Here is a 14,238-nt window from a genome sequence, read left to right on the forward strand (position 1 = left end):
CCTGTGCTCCTGTGGGATACCCCACCCACCCCAGCATCTCAGCATTCATGAGCCACACCTGGCACCTCGAGGTATGTAGAAAAAACATTTAAAGCTGTGTCTACGTCCAAATCACTGATTCTCCAAATCAGCATCGAATCTTCAGATTCAGATTCAGCTGAATTGGGGACAGTGATCTGAATCATGAATCGAATCACTGTCCCCAATTCAAGCCGAATCTGAATTCAAATTGAGTATGGCCCATTTTGCATACCCCTAGTAACTGGGCAATTTTAGGAGAAGCCCAGTTTTAACTTATACAAAGAAATAACATTTCTAGTTATCACTGTTGTACAAAAAAAAGACCAAAAACCTGAACTCAAAAGGTCTGAAAGCCAAAACAAAAACTACCACCATTTTAAAAAATATTACATATATACTCTGTGATTACTTTATTTATGGATGTCTAACTAATGTTTTTTTAAATGCCTGAGTTTATAACACTACTGAATCTTTTCAGAAAAGTGAAAAAAAACCATAATGCCAATAATACAATTCTATATACCAGTAATTCTCAAGCAAGGTTCCACATTACCCTGGGCTGCTGTGAGATCAGTTGAAGAATGCTGCAGGTGAACTGTTACATGATTCACAAGACAGACCCATTCAGTTTCAAAAGAGGATTGGGGGGCAACTCGTCTGGGACCTGAGTAAATATGGTACTTGTTATTTTTCTATAGTCAAAAAAAAAAAGGTGGCGGGGGGGAGCTAAGAGCTAACATTTTCTGACAGGTGCCCTGAGTCTAACAAGATTCAGAACGCTGCTATACACAAAGGATATGTACCCATACCAGTCCTAGCAGATCACTTTTCAGTCACCAGAAATGTTAATACCTACAGTATGTGCAGAACTAAAGTCGTAAGTCAATTGCAGCCAGATTAGTGGCCTGGGATCTTTTATGCCAGTGGATTTTGACAGTTTACATGCTGCACTAAACATTATTTCAAAATGTGGTGTTTAGTAGTAGCATAATTAACAGGGGAGCACAAAAAGTACCAGTACTGCTTCTGCCAGCCTAGCATACCGGCATCACTCAGGGGGAAGAATTGCCCTGCTACACCTCTGGGTTTTAGGCAATTAACTCTTGGTGGGTGCCAAGGATATTTGTTTGCTCCTGTTAACCAAATTTGCTGGCTATTCTTTTAGCCAATAGCCTTTTATCCTCATTATGGGACAACACAAGAGGAAGAAACTGATCATTTTTTATTGTATCCTTCATAATCATAAATGCTTCAGTTAAATCTCCTGTGTCTCATTTCAGTATTAAATTATCCTATTTAGGGCATTCTCATCTTACACATGACTTGCTGACATGCTGTTCTTCCTGCAGTGTTGCTGACTTTCCTCTTAAAGAGCTTTGGTCAAGATGCCTTTAAAAAACATTCTGTAGACACAATGCTGGAGATCTCAAAGCAGCCTTAAATATTCAGCTTTAATTTTCAATGACGAGTGATTTGAGGGATTTGATTTTGATAAATTCATAGATTTATTTTAAGACTGCAATGCTCCCTTACAGTAATTTACTCTGACATCCTACATAACACAAGCCAAAGAAGCTTACTTAATTCTTACAAGAACCAAAGAATAGCTATTTACTTAGCCAGACCATAGGTCTGTCTCCCAAGGGGGAGTGAACTGTGTACAACCAGGGTCTTTTCCACTGTTCCTCTCTCACTTTGATGCCAAGATAGTCTTTGGACTTGGTGTGGGGTCTTCCACAAAGGGGCAAATGTGGTGTTCCTCATAACTTAGTATTATATTGGTCACAAAATACATCTAAGTCATGCAGCCTCCACCATTTAAGATGTAGGAATTTCTGATTCAGACACTGTGGGAATGTGCAGGGGCAGGGTGAGGGTGCTTTAATTAGTGTGACTCAGAGAACCGTTCTAATTAAAGTGCCCGCAGCATCTCTTACTCAGCATCCTGCACTTCAAAATGGTGGTGGGGTGCTTTAACTAAAGATCATTCAATGAGCTTTAAAGTGTCCCCAGCACCATTTTGAACTGTAGGAACACTGAATACACAAGACAGAGAAGCTTGATTAATCAAGACTATTTTGACATGCTGTAATTACAGCCTGTTGGAGCAGCGTCCCTGCTTATCTACCAGCACCCACCCCTAACTCCTTTATTCAATAGTTACTGATGCCCTTTTCCTTCAAAAATGTGTCCAATCCCTTTTTGAATCTGTCTATAATGTCAACTTCCACAACATCTGGTAGCAATGAACTCCAAACTTTAATTATATGCTGTGTGAAAAAGAACTTCCTTTTGTTAGTTTTAAACTTACTACGTACAAGTTTCATTTTGTGATCCCTAGTTCTTGTACTGTGAGAAAGTAAATAATAAACCTCTATTTACTTTCTCTTGGCCATTCTCCTGACACACCTTAAAATGGCCAGTGTTGGGGACTAGAGATGCCTAGCATGAAAACCATGAGAGGAATTTAGACAGGGCACCTTTAAAAATGCTTCAAAATTAGCACCCACTACCCACTACATATGCGCTTTAATGAGCCTTAGCCTATTTTAAGGTGCATTAAAACATCACAAAAAGAAACCAAAACAAAAACAAAATACTGTGCCCTTTCACTAATGCACAAGAACAGTAATATCTTTATAACACTGGAAGCATGGACTAGTATCATGACAATATTCAAATTTGTTCAACTCTATACCAAAAAAAGAAAACTTTTCACCTTGGTCAAGAAGATGAAAATTTGTCTCGAAACCAATAGGCACACGGAAGCTACATGCCTAATGGAATGCAGGTGGCAGCTAAGGAAAGGATAGTGACATATCCTAAGCAATAGCACTGCTTTCTGTCACAGCACTAGCAACAAGTAGGGCTTTTCAGGCTGAAGCCTCCCTCCAAAAATATCTGAGAATTTCATAAGAAATTAGTTTTAGTCAGCATTTTCAGCATTAGGCTATTATGATTTTTGCATGATACTGGGCACGTCTAAATGTGATGCTATGTCGCCATAGCAATGCACTACAGCAATCAGCGTCAACGGGCAAAAACCATAACACTGCAGCTACATCACTGTAGCAACCCACTCCCTCACTGCTACGGTGATGTACCAGCTAAAAATAACAGTGCACAGCTGGCACAGTATGGGCTGTTACTTTGCCATCATTACTTCCAAAAGGAAGTACTAAATGGTGGTGCGGTAACGATGGCACCATACAGCCATGTGTAGATGCACTCACTTTTATGGTTTTATTTTTCCAATAGACAGAATGATAAAGTAGAAGTGAGGTATTATGGTGGGCTTCAAAACAAAAATATTGTGGAATATTTCATGAAAAATTCCAAGATTTTGACTTTTCAATCCCAATTTGAGATTCTGACAATTAAAAATTTCGTGTAACTTCCATGGAACCAAAGGTCTAGTTCTGACAATTTGAGTAAAACAGGTAATAGAATTCAGACAAAGATCCATTCAGCTACCTGATAACAATTCATTTGGAATTCATTTTCCACAACTAATGATAAGACTTTGCAGAAGGCAAAGCTCTTCTGATGTCCTGTAGGGCTAGCAGTAGCAACTAAGGACATAATAGAACAGAAAAAGTGAAAAGAAAATAAGTGGAGCAGTCCTCTGTGACCCACACTTTTCCAAAAAAAAGAAACAAAAAGAAAAGAAACAAAATATGATGGAAAAAACACATACCAAGTGGGCTGTGCAAAGCTTTGGGTGGTGATTCGATTCAGAGGAGATTCAGCCTGATTCAGTGGCTGAATTTCATCAGGAGACCAATAAAAAGTCCAAATCGATTTGAAGCCTCTGAATCAATTCAGAAATTATTTGGAGATTTGGCGATTCAGGCAATCCCTGCTCGCCGCCGCAGGGAGCTAGACCCGGGGTCTGTGCCGGTAAGTAGGCAGCAGAGAAGGAGGGGAGGGGAGGAGACTATGGGGGGACCCCCACTAGGTCCCATCCCCTGCCTGCTCCTCCAGCCCCGCTAAATGCCCCCCTAACCCCTGCCCACTCTCCTAGCCTCAGCTCCTGGCTCTTTAAAAAAACACAAAAAAAGCCCCACACTCTCTGTCTCCTGTGGGGGGAGGGAATCCCTGCTTCCCCACACTTTATGGGGGGCTCTGCCACAAGCCCCCATCCCCCTCCCGCTCTCCCAGCCCTGTTGATGGCTGCCCTGCCTGGCCCCAATGTCCTCTCTCTTTAAAACAAACAAACAAACAAACAAACAAGCCCTGCACTCTCTGGCTGCTGCAGCAGCTGTTGGGGCTTCTGGGGACTCCTGGCAGAGTCCCCCACATAGTACAGGGAAGTAGGGGCAGCAGGGATCACCCCCCACCCCTGGCCTGGCAGGAGCTGGTGATTGCGGGGCTTTTTTTTTTTAAGAAGCCAGGACATTGGGGCCAGGCAGGGCAGCCATTGACAGGGCTTGGAGAGCGGGTTGGGGATGGGGCTTGTTTGATTCGGAGATTTGGCTGATTTGGCAGTAGCTGAATCCTCGAATCAGATTCAGCCAAATCAATTTGGGACAGTGATTTGAATCACCGAATGAAATCACTGTCCCCCAGATCAGCCAAATTTGAATCTGAAGTGAATATTAGCCACTTTGCACAGGTCTAATACCAAGCAAGATGGGAAAATAAGGGAAGACAAAAACAGAAAATGGAGCAGTCCTCTGCGACGCACACTTTTCTAACAAAGTAATGTTGAAGGCAAGTTAGTTTTTCTAACTCCATTGTTGGTTTAGACTTAAGGTCCATATTGTGCATCTGCCCCATCTATTTTTCTTTAGGGATGACAAGAAGAGCACTTTCGTGCCTCCAAAGCTGTATTGGTGTTTTTATAATTCAGTCCTTAGACTGAAGGCCCACTTCTTCTCTCCTCAGTTTAATTAATTGGTGCAATTCTATTTATTTACATGGTTTTATTCTAGAGAATAAAGTCAGGCTCTAGAAGAATAATGTAGGTCTTATTACAGGCTGTTTCACACCACACACTCACAAGTTGTTTTTTTCCCTGCACTAAGCTGAATTATTGAAAGTTTATTAATCTTATTTCTGAAGTGAAGCAGTTTGGATAAGAATCCAGACTTTCCTAAAAAACAACAGTTTACAATTCATTAAATATATATATTTAAATTCATTTTCATGACAAAACCTACCAAGAAGAGAAAATAGCCTATGATTATATTCTTAAGAGGTTGTAATGGCATGAAGAAATACCAAGAACTAAGCCCCATTTTGTTAGTCCTAGGATTATAATCATGATGCAACAACATTATAGCAATCAGGTTTTTCTTTTACTCCCCAAACATGCACCCTTCCTGCTATTTCCAAAGCCCCAAGAACTGATCCATTTGGATTCCCCAAAGGAAATACTTTATTCTTATTATGTCTCCTTTGTAATCAACACTGAGAAATGTCACTTTGATTAAACACAATTCTGAATGACTAAGAACACAGTACAATAAATTCTCCAGAGCTATCTTTCAGAAGAACTGATTGCTCTCCAGTCTTAATCCCCCGGAGTCTTATTTAATCAAAATGATGTTGCTAATTAAGGATTAAAACTCAGAATAGAATCAGAAACCAAGATTTTTTTCCCTCTCCTTTGGGCAGGTCAAGGAGGCAGAGTCTGCTTTAAGGAACCAAACTGACTCTTCCATCTTCAGTAAAGCTGCCTTATGCACAGAAGTTTGGATTTAATCCAAATGTGAACATAACTGAGGGGGAGAAATTAGAATAGCCTAGAAACTTATCACAAATGGAACAGGGATATGATCCAATAATTTTCTAATTGTTTCTTCAGTTTACATTGCCAATATTCAAGTAAATGCACTGGGTTGTTGTTTTTTTGGGAGGCGGGGGGTTGTACTGACAATGCTGACACTTCTTGGATGAAAGGTTCTATAGAAGTTCTGGGCAAATAGCATCTATTTAGACTCACAATCTTGACTGAGAAAGGAAGCATCAGTGCTGATCTAATGAAGAGATTTCTGCCACAAGCCAGATTCCAATATTTCAATATTTTGTCCTCAAGAAAAGCACAAACATTGAAAACAATGACATTTCATAAAACATAGAGTTTGGAAAAATTCCAATCTGTAAATGTCGAAGTACAACAAGTAAATACTGCAATGAAAATATATAAAAAGTTGCATGGAACATTCTGTTGAAATATTTTCAAAATTAAATCCCATTTTCCAATGGGGAAAAATTTGGTTAAAAAAATTCCAACCAGCTCTGGACATGTATAGGTATTTAAGCTGAAACACAGAAGTCAATTGACTTCTCTGGGGTTCTAATCACATAGTAACAGAACTAAATATAGAATACAAGAGGCCTGGTTCTAAAACTGGAGTTCAAATCATTACCCCCACCACCACTGAAAGTAGTATATTTGAGTTCAAGGAATGTTGCCAGTTCTATAGAGTCTGGCCCATCAAGAACAAAAAGTTTAGACCTAGCAAATAGTTTTTTTTTTTAAATAAAATAAAGCAATTTAGTGGCATGAACTAAGAACCCAAATAGAATAACATCATTTCAGTAGAATAGCTCAGTTTGGCACTTGATCTTTATTAACTCTGATCTCAGTGGTACCTAAAAGTTTAGAAATGTATATCTGTAAAGAAAGTCAGGTACGCTTTTTGACAAATAGATGCTATAGCTAAAAACAAGATTTGTAATATGAATTCTTTTTCTTAAAAAATGTATATGAACTTGAGCATTGAGTTAAACACCGTCACTTTCCCTAGTTACCCTGTTGCAACATAAACACTAACCAGTTGAAAAAAGAAAGGAGTTCCTTTGGTCCATAATCCTCAAGGTTGAATGCGCTCAATGGACAAACAATTGCTCTAATGCCACCTGTTCCAAGACATGCTGTTAAAAGTGCAAAGTAGAACACTACTTTCTGCTCCTTTTGGGCTAGGACATGAAGAATATGGCGTCTGTCTATAAAAAAGTCTTCAAAGGGAAAGGCAACAAGAGGGAGCAAGGCTGTACCTGCAATGGGAAAAAATGAACATAGGCAACAGATTAAAATGAAGTGCGTTCATTCTTGGAACTCATTTCTATTGAGAGCCAGCTGGTACCACTGCAAGTCCAGAACCTTTCTGGAAGCTACTATAATTAAGGAAGAAGAGTGACTGTCAATGGCAAAAATGACCTAACACACTACTATAACATGGTATATAATAGTGATGTTATAGCTGTGATGGTCCAGAAATTAGGTGAGGCAAGGATGATAGCTTTTATTGGACCATGTAGTTGGGATAGAGCTAGAGTTAGGCAAGCTTTCGAATGCAAGACATTTTTCCTCAGGTCCCCAATCCTAGCAGGATTGATAGGACCAACCTGAGAGAGAATGTCTTGCATTCAAAAGCTTGTCTAACTCTATCCGAAATACATAGTTGGCTTCAAGAAAAGATATCACCCTAAAAAATTCTTGCATCTTGCCTAACATGTGCCACAGTCAGGGCCGCACTGGCAATTTGCCAGGAGCAAAAAGGCTGCAATTAAACGACATGCAAGTTCAGGCAACATGACTAATTTGCGCTTGTTTTTTTATCTTCCTTGATGGAGTAACAAATTGCTTCCTTGAGCCCAAAAGATCTAGTTTATCACTATAGCTAAATGAACAACATTTGTCAAATAATTTGGCAACTGTCAGGAGGTATACTTTCAAATAAGCAATTTGATGAAAGTTCCCTGGTTTTTCTAGGATTAGTGTTTCTCATTGTGGTTCCAGAATAGGGTGGAAGTAGGACTCTCCTGACAGCAGAAGTGTAATAGGGCAGTTCTGTGCCCTGGGTAGCAACAGCACATGGGGCAGCACTGACTGCTACCCTGCCAGCAGCTATGGTATAGCCAGTTTTGTGTGCGTGTGCATTCCACCACCCCTTCAAGGCAGCACTTAGGCTGTAACCCTGCTGGTTGCTTTCCCCTCCCCCTATCCAATAGAAACAATACCATAGACTGGAGGTGCCCAATTAGGACTGGAAAGTGAGCCCTTATCTCTTGTGAATTGCAAAGCCCTAAAAAATCCTTGTTGTTTGAAGAAGGATGAACTACAGGTGTACACAGGCTTGCCCTGTAAGCATGACTAGGGATGTGATACACAACATCACAGTCTGAGGCCCCAATCCCAAGAGGATTGATAGGACAGCTATATTTAATGAGGTCTCACAGTCGAATTTCTTGCATGAAGTAGATATAGTGAGTTTTTTCAGCATTTAGTCTACACAATTTATTCATTGCAGAACAATATTTTATATTAAATATTTACTAGAAATTTGCCCTTGTTACACACACTTACATGCCTCCTTGGAAAAGGCTTTGTGCTACCTTCAATAGTTGTCAAGGAAGGATTAAGTTGTCTGAGTTACTCAAGTAGTCTGATTTATAATCAAAGAGTCCATGACTCCATTCTGTGTTTACCATTACAGTCCATTTGTGCACTGATATTCTGTTTAGATTTAGATTCAAAGGGCAAATCCTATAAGAGGTAGCAAAGTCGATGCTCAGAGTAAGGAAGGAGATAGGAAAAGTTATGTTGCCTAGGTGGTTCATTCAGTGCTTTGGCAGTCTAGATAAACAGCCCCTGCAACACTCCTTCCAGACTACTTTTCAACAGCTCTCCCAGTCCTTTTTGCATTATTATTTTTCTTTTAAATAAACGTTACTCTTTTGTTCAGTCATCCACAGAAGGTGCATTTAATTGAGGCATACATCTAGCATTTAAGTGCCAATCCCATTTTAAATATTATGCTGCAATATCCAGCCAAAACATTTCCAGACGTGACAAAGACAACTGCTCACATTCAAACAAGCTACTGTCATATGTAAAAAACCTTATTTATCAGCAATCAGTAATTTTTCATTGGTTGAAATCTGACTCAGGTCTGAAGCAAACTGATGTTCCAACCCAGCTGCTACTTCTCCAGCTGTGGGATAAGCAGCAGCAGCAGCAATTCTTTGTTACATGTCTCCCTACACCATTTTGCCTCATCCCTATTCAAGACCTTGTCTAAATGTTTATAGCACCCCAGTTTAGGCTGAAAAAATAGTTCATCACTGTGACCTTATGAAGTATCTAGGAGGGAGGAGGGTTCCACTCATTGAAAAGAAAGACAGTTTATTTCAAATGCTGTTTAAACTGATTTGTCCTAATCATGATTTTTCTAAGGTTCAGATGTCCCCCTTTCCAAAAGGCATGCAGGTCATTAAGAATGGTTTGTAGAGTACTCCTGTGTATTGAGGGGAATGTCTTGGAAGACCAGGAGATTGATAAAATGTACACAAATTTCCAGGAAACTATTTAGAAGAGGGTCACCTGTCCTTTAGACCCCAATGGGTCAGACAAGGAGGCAGAAAGTAATAGTGTTAATCAGGCCCTGCGTCAAAATCCAGCTTCTGTGTTGAAGGTAAAAGTTATTTCTGCAATATATACATCTATGTGCACCTCACCTGGCAGTTGTGCAGCTTTTACGTACAACAGAATCCTATTAACTTGCACCCACTCTGGAAATGCACTGCACTCTATGACGTTTAGAAAGTGATCAAAATATTGAATTTTTCAATGTGACTGGTGACTTTGGTCGCCCAGTTTCCCCGCTTACAATGAGCTGACCTTCAGAAAATGATGAAGACTTTTTTCTTTGAAGAATTAAGCTCTTTTAGGTTGTCAGAATCTGGGCATCAAAACAACACAGCACCTAAAATACCTAAACGTGTTTGAAAATGTAGCATTTTTTTAAAACATAATTTCGTTTTTCTCAAGGCACTGCTTCACAAGCACATGCTAACAAATACATTTTTGTACTTTTTGCACAGAAAAAAAATTAAGGCAGTAGCTATTAGAAGCATTGGGAGAGGCCACCTGGTTGTAGGATTATTGGAGTTTCCAGGTAAATGTTAAATGGCATATTTTATGGTCTTAGCAGAATGTAAGCGCATACAAAAAGTAGGTTGCTGGTGAAACAGTTGTAGCATAGCACCTACCTAGAAAGTGTAGAAAGGTGCAGATATACACCAGTTTGATCCTCCCCACCAGACATTCGGCAAGCCAGCCCACCAACACAGGCGTTAACATGGAGGCACCTACAAAGCACATATTTACAATGGCTGCCTGATAGTTGTGATAGCCTAGTTTAACAGTGCAAAAGACAATCATGTTGCAGACGATGCCAAAAAAGATGAACCTGTCACACAGCTCCACCAATAGCAAGCAAATGGCCACCTGAGGTTTCTCCTCGGAGTTGGATCCAGCTGAGTTTCCAGCATCCTTTCGTCTCCTGGAGAGTTTCTTTCTTTCTTCAGCAGCAGTGGGATTCAGACACTGCTTCTTTTCTGATCCTCTTGGGTCTACCCCAGGCATGCTTGGCTGCACTGAACAAGACTAACTTGAGTGGCTTAGGTTATAAAGTATACGCATCTGTTATCCTTTACTGTTATTAACAAACTGGTAGGACTCTTGCCTGGAATTCCACACCTTCCTACTACAATTTCTAAGGCATCTATCACTTCAGTGCTGTTACATTTGAAATCAAAGACCCTAGGAGCCATCCGTCTTACAACTTCTAAGCATGCAAATGCTGCTCAATTCAATCTGTTTGTTTAATTAGTTTGTTTCGTGGTTAAAAAGATTCCCTCCCTACCCCCCAAAATTATATTACCCATTAAATTATGTGAATCCAATGCAATGCAAACAATTCTACCTGCATGATACAGATAAAGGTTTAAATACTGAGGAAGGCTAAACATTTTCAGCAGAATTCAAGTAGCAGATCAAGAAAATAATTTGGGGCTAATATTCTGATACTTTAATTAAGCAACAAGTGAAAGACTGCAAGTAAAGAGATAAAGAGAGAAAAGATGCATGTTTTTAGGTGAACAATATCTTATCATTATTACACTTGTTATTTTTAGTTGAAATTCAGATAAGAAAGTTAATTAGAAAGGAAAGAAAAGCTACTACATTTAAAGTAAGAGAAGTAGATTTTATAAGAAAGTAATTTGAATGTATTAATGGAGAGAGAATGCAATCAAAAAGCACCCAACTCCGGAACATTTTCTGTAGCCTGACCTTGTGCCATAGTTGAAAAGTGTCATAGGGAAATGGACTAAAAATGGTGCTGGTTCAAATGCATTAATAATCATCCTGAAAAGAAAACTCGGGAAAAGATGTTGGTTATATTGCTGTGTAATGCACCCAATAGCAAACCCAAAAACAAATTTACAGAACAATATCAGACCTCGTGGACCTGATTCTTCATTATTGCAGAGTTTGTTTAGCCATTTACAGTTGTCCAAATTACTACCACATAACAATAGTAAGATTCTGCACCCACTTTTCAGAAATGCAATTCACCACACATGGCTTAAAACAGTGGTGTATCAGACCTGTTATATGTACACAGAATTATCAAAAAAACTTTAGGCTGTCTGAGACTCTTGGGAGATAAATTCTGGTTTGAATTTCTGTTTTTCCATTGCTACTCATCTGCATTCATGTTCTCCACCCCCTAGCATCCATTTGATACTACCTACTTTTATACAACACATACAAAATAGTATACAAACCATATAGGAAGACCCAAAACAGAATGCCAGATCTAAAACTCTCCAAATGTTGGTGACAGATCTAAACTTTACTATTCTAACTTATTCTAAAAATGACCCATATCAGAACATCCCATCTAGAAATCCTAAAAGTAAGATCCAAGTAGCAATAGGGCATTTTTCTCAGATAGCATTCCTTTTAATTCAGAAAGGTTCTGAACTTATGCATCTCACAGTTTATTTGGCTCTGAGTAGGGTCTGTGAGGACAAGGCTGTGTTTACACACATGTAAGATGTCAGGAAAGATGCAACAACTTGAGTCATCCATTTAGAAGGGACTCTGGTGTTCATTTTTTCCTGGTGGCTGTTAGAAAATAGACTGGAAGTCAGTTTGGGTTGTTAGGTTTTTTCCAATTTAACAAAACTGGTCCCAAGTTAAGACAGAGAGAAGAAAAAGTAATTTTGACCAAACAGTGAACACACAGCCAATCTGGGGGAAGCAGTTCTTACCTAGTTACTGATGAACTCAGTTACCCTTTCTTTATTCTGTTGGAAGATAGGATTGCAATGAAGAACCAGAGAAAACCCATCATTGCAAACACTCTTAAACTCCTATATGTATTTCACCACAGCATATCCACTATTTCCTAGCAGACACTTTTAAAAGGGTTTGAGTAGAATACACTAGTTCATCATTAGTGTGGCTGATTGGGGGTGAATAGTACCATGAGAAAGCACAGTTAGAAGATTTACCAGCTGGGTTAGATGAATGCAATTCATTATTTGTTCATTCCTTAATAAATACTTAGGAAGCTAGATGGAAGGTGAAAGCATAGGGTTCCACCAGTACTGAAGTATATGAGTTTTTACTAAAGACTACCATAAAGGCTAAGATGGGTTCATAGGGAAGCTCTACTTCTGACAAATCCTGCATTCCCAAGTGAAAGGCTTTGTAATCCTTAAAATAATCTTCCTTTAAAGGGATACTGCTTCAGATGGGACTACTAGTTCTTGGAACTTGCTATAAAAGCTCTTATCCTCTATTGGGTAACTAGTGGTTACAGTCAATCTTAGAGAACCGGTCATCAGTAAAAGAGTTGTATGTCTGGATAGCCCATCTTTTTGTTATTTGGCTATTCACTGGATGGGAAGTCTCCATCAGTTCAAACATACTAGAAGCTTACTAGGTCATAGCCTAAGTACTTCAGTTAATTCAATACTGGATGGAGCTGATCTGAGCTTTTCCTTGGTCAAGGACCAGTTGTTTAAAGAATTATTTTCATAGAGTATCACACAACTGAAAGTAAAAAGGCAGAACAAAAGTGTTGCATTGCTGTTTAGCCCAACAATTCCTGTAGATTAAGGGCAAAGGTTCTAGCTAGGCTTCTGTTTATGTGCTAGAAGGATTAAAATGTAACTATTATGATCTACTGTAGCTTAACAAGTTTAGTTCAATTAAAAGAGGATGAAAACTGTTAGTCTTCATCCTAACACCATGCACTTTCTAAATATCTAGGAGCAAAGTAAATTGATTGCTGAATTGTTTCAAAGCTCAAGGGTTGCAGTTTTGACATGGTTGAAAAATATTCTATAGGTCAAACCATAAACATATCTGACATATATGTCAAACTTCTCAGAAGCTTCAATGGGGTCAGGGTTTAGTTCTGTATTGTCTGCTCCAGGGAGTTCAATTTCATGGAAAGGGCTCAATTTTATGAGATAAAATTTTGCATTACAGGCAAAGACTAGGGGAGAATATGTATGTATTTATGAGCATTACCACTTTAATCTTCCTCTTTCTTGTATGTGTATGAATTATGTTGATGCAAATAGTAGCTGTGTCTAACTCATCTGCCTGCCAGTGGAACATTGTTCCCTACAGGATGTTTTCTAATAATAATAGCTGACTAATTAGGGCCCTGAACAGGGACTTTTCATAACTGCTTTTTGTCTGTGTTCAAACTTCTGAGAGAGGATCTTTTCTCTAGGTATTGGGCATATCTTCCTCTTGTTCTCTCCTTAGTCACTTTGCTGGTTTATATTGGAATGACAGGACATTCAGCTTCCTTTTTTCTGAGGCACAAAAATAATTATTAAACAGAATTTTTTTTTTCAGGTTGTAAATTACCTATTACATACAAACATGTTTCAAAGTAGCATTGAAAATAACACCTAAATGAAAGAAGAAATAGGATAATTGTGTGGTTAAAACCATAGACAGGTAGCTAGAAAAATGAGGAAGCTAGAAAAGTAGGGTTCTAGTTGCAGCTTTGACCCATGCTTTTGGTATGACCTTGGACAAGATTATGAAACTGGTTTCCCCAGCTGGAAAAACATGGATGATGATATTCTCATACCTCATTGAATGAGTTCTGAGATTTCACTGAATTAAAAAAAAAACAGCACATTTTCACATACTCAGAAGCAAAGTTATATATGGGGGGAACAAATATTTGATATCTTGCCTAATGCATCCAATTTAGATGCTTCTAGGCTGCCCATTATCTGAGTATCTGAATTTTGTAGCCAATATGCACAGAAACTTGGATCTAGATTGTGAATGATTGGAATAATTCACAATACATGGCAGTGCTTTTTTATATTAATTTAAAATGTATATCTGATTCTGCTGATAAACCTTGTCAACAGCAATGA

At 38.9% G+C, this 14,238-nt stretch overlaps 1 protein-coding gene across 1 annotated transcript in view; it reads right to left on the minus strand.

Annotated features, from left to right (window-relative positions):
- The window catches only part of SLC15A5 (solute carrier family 15 member 5), a 56,104-nt gene extending 45,705 nt beyond the window's left edge, over positions 1–10,399 (minus strand). The window contains exons 1-2 of the mRNA XM_006030871.1: positions 10,024–10,399; positions 6,804–7,026 (exon numbers count right to left, since the gene is read on the minus strand). Of these exons, the coding sequence (XP_006030933.1) occupies positions 6,804–7,026; positions 10,024–10,399 (599 nt within the window). The remainder of the gene's footprint in view (positions 1–6,803; positions 7,027–10,023) is intronic.
- Positions 10,400–14,238: the final 3,839 nt, after the last annotated feature.

Source organism: Alligator sinensis, unplaced genomic scaffold (assembly GCF_000455745.1).
Source record: "Alligator sinensis unplaced genomic scaffold, ASM45574v1 scaffold498_1, whole genome shotgun sequence".
NCBI lineage: Eukaryota > Metazoa > Chordata > Crocodylia > Alligatoridae > Alligator > Alligator sinensis.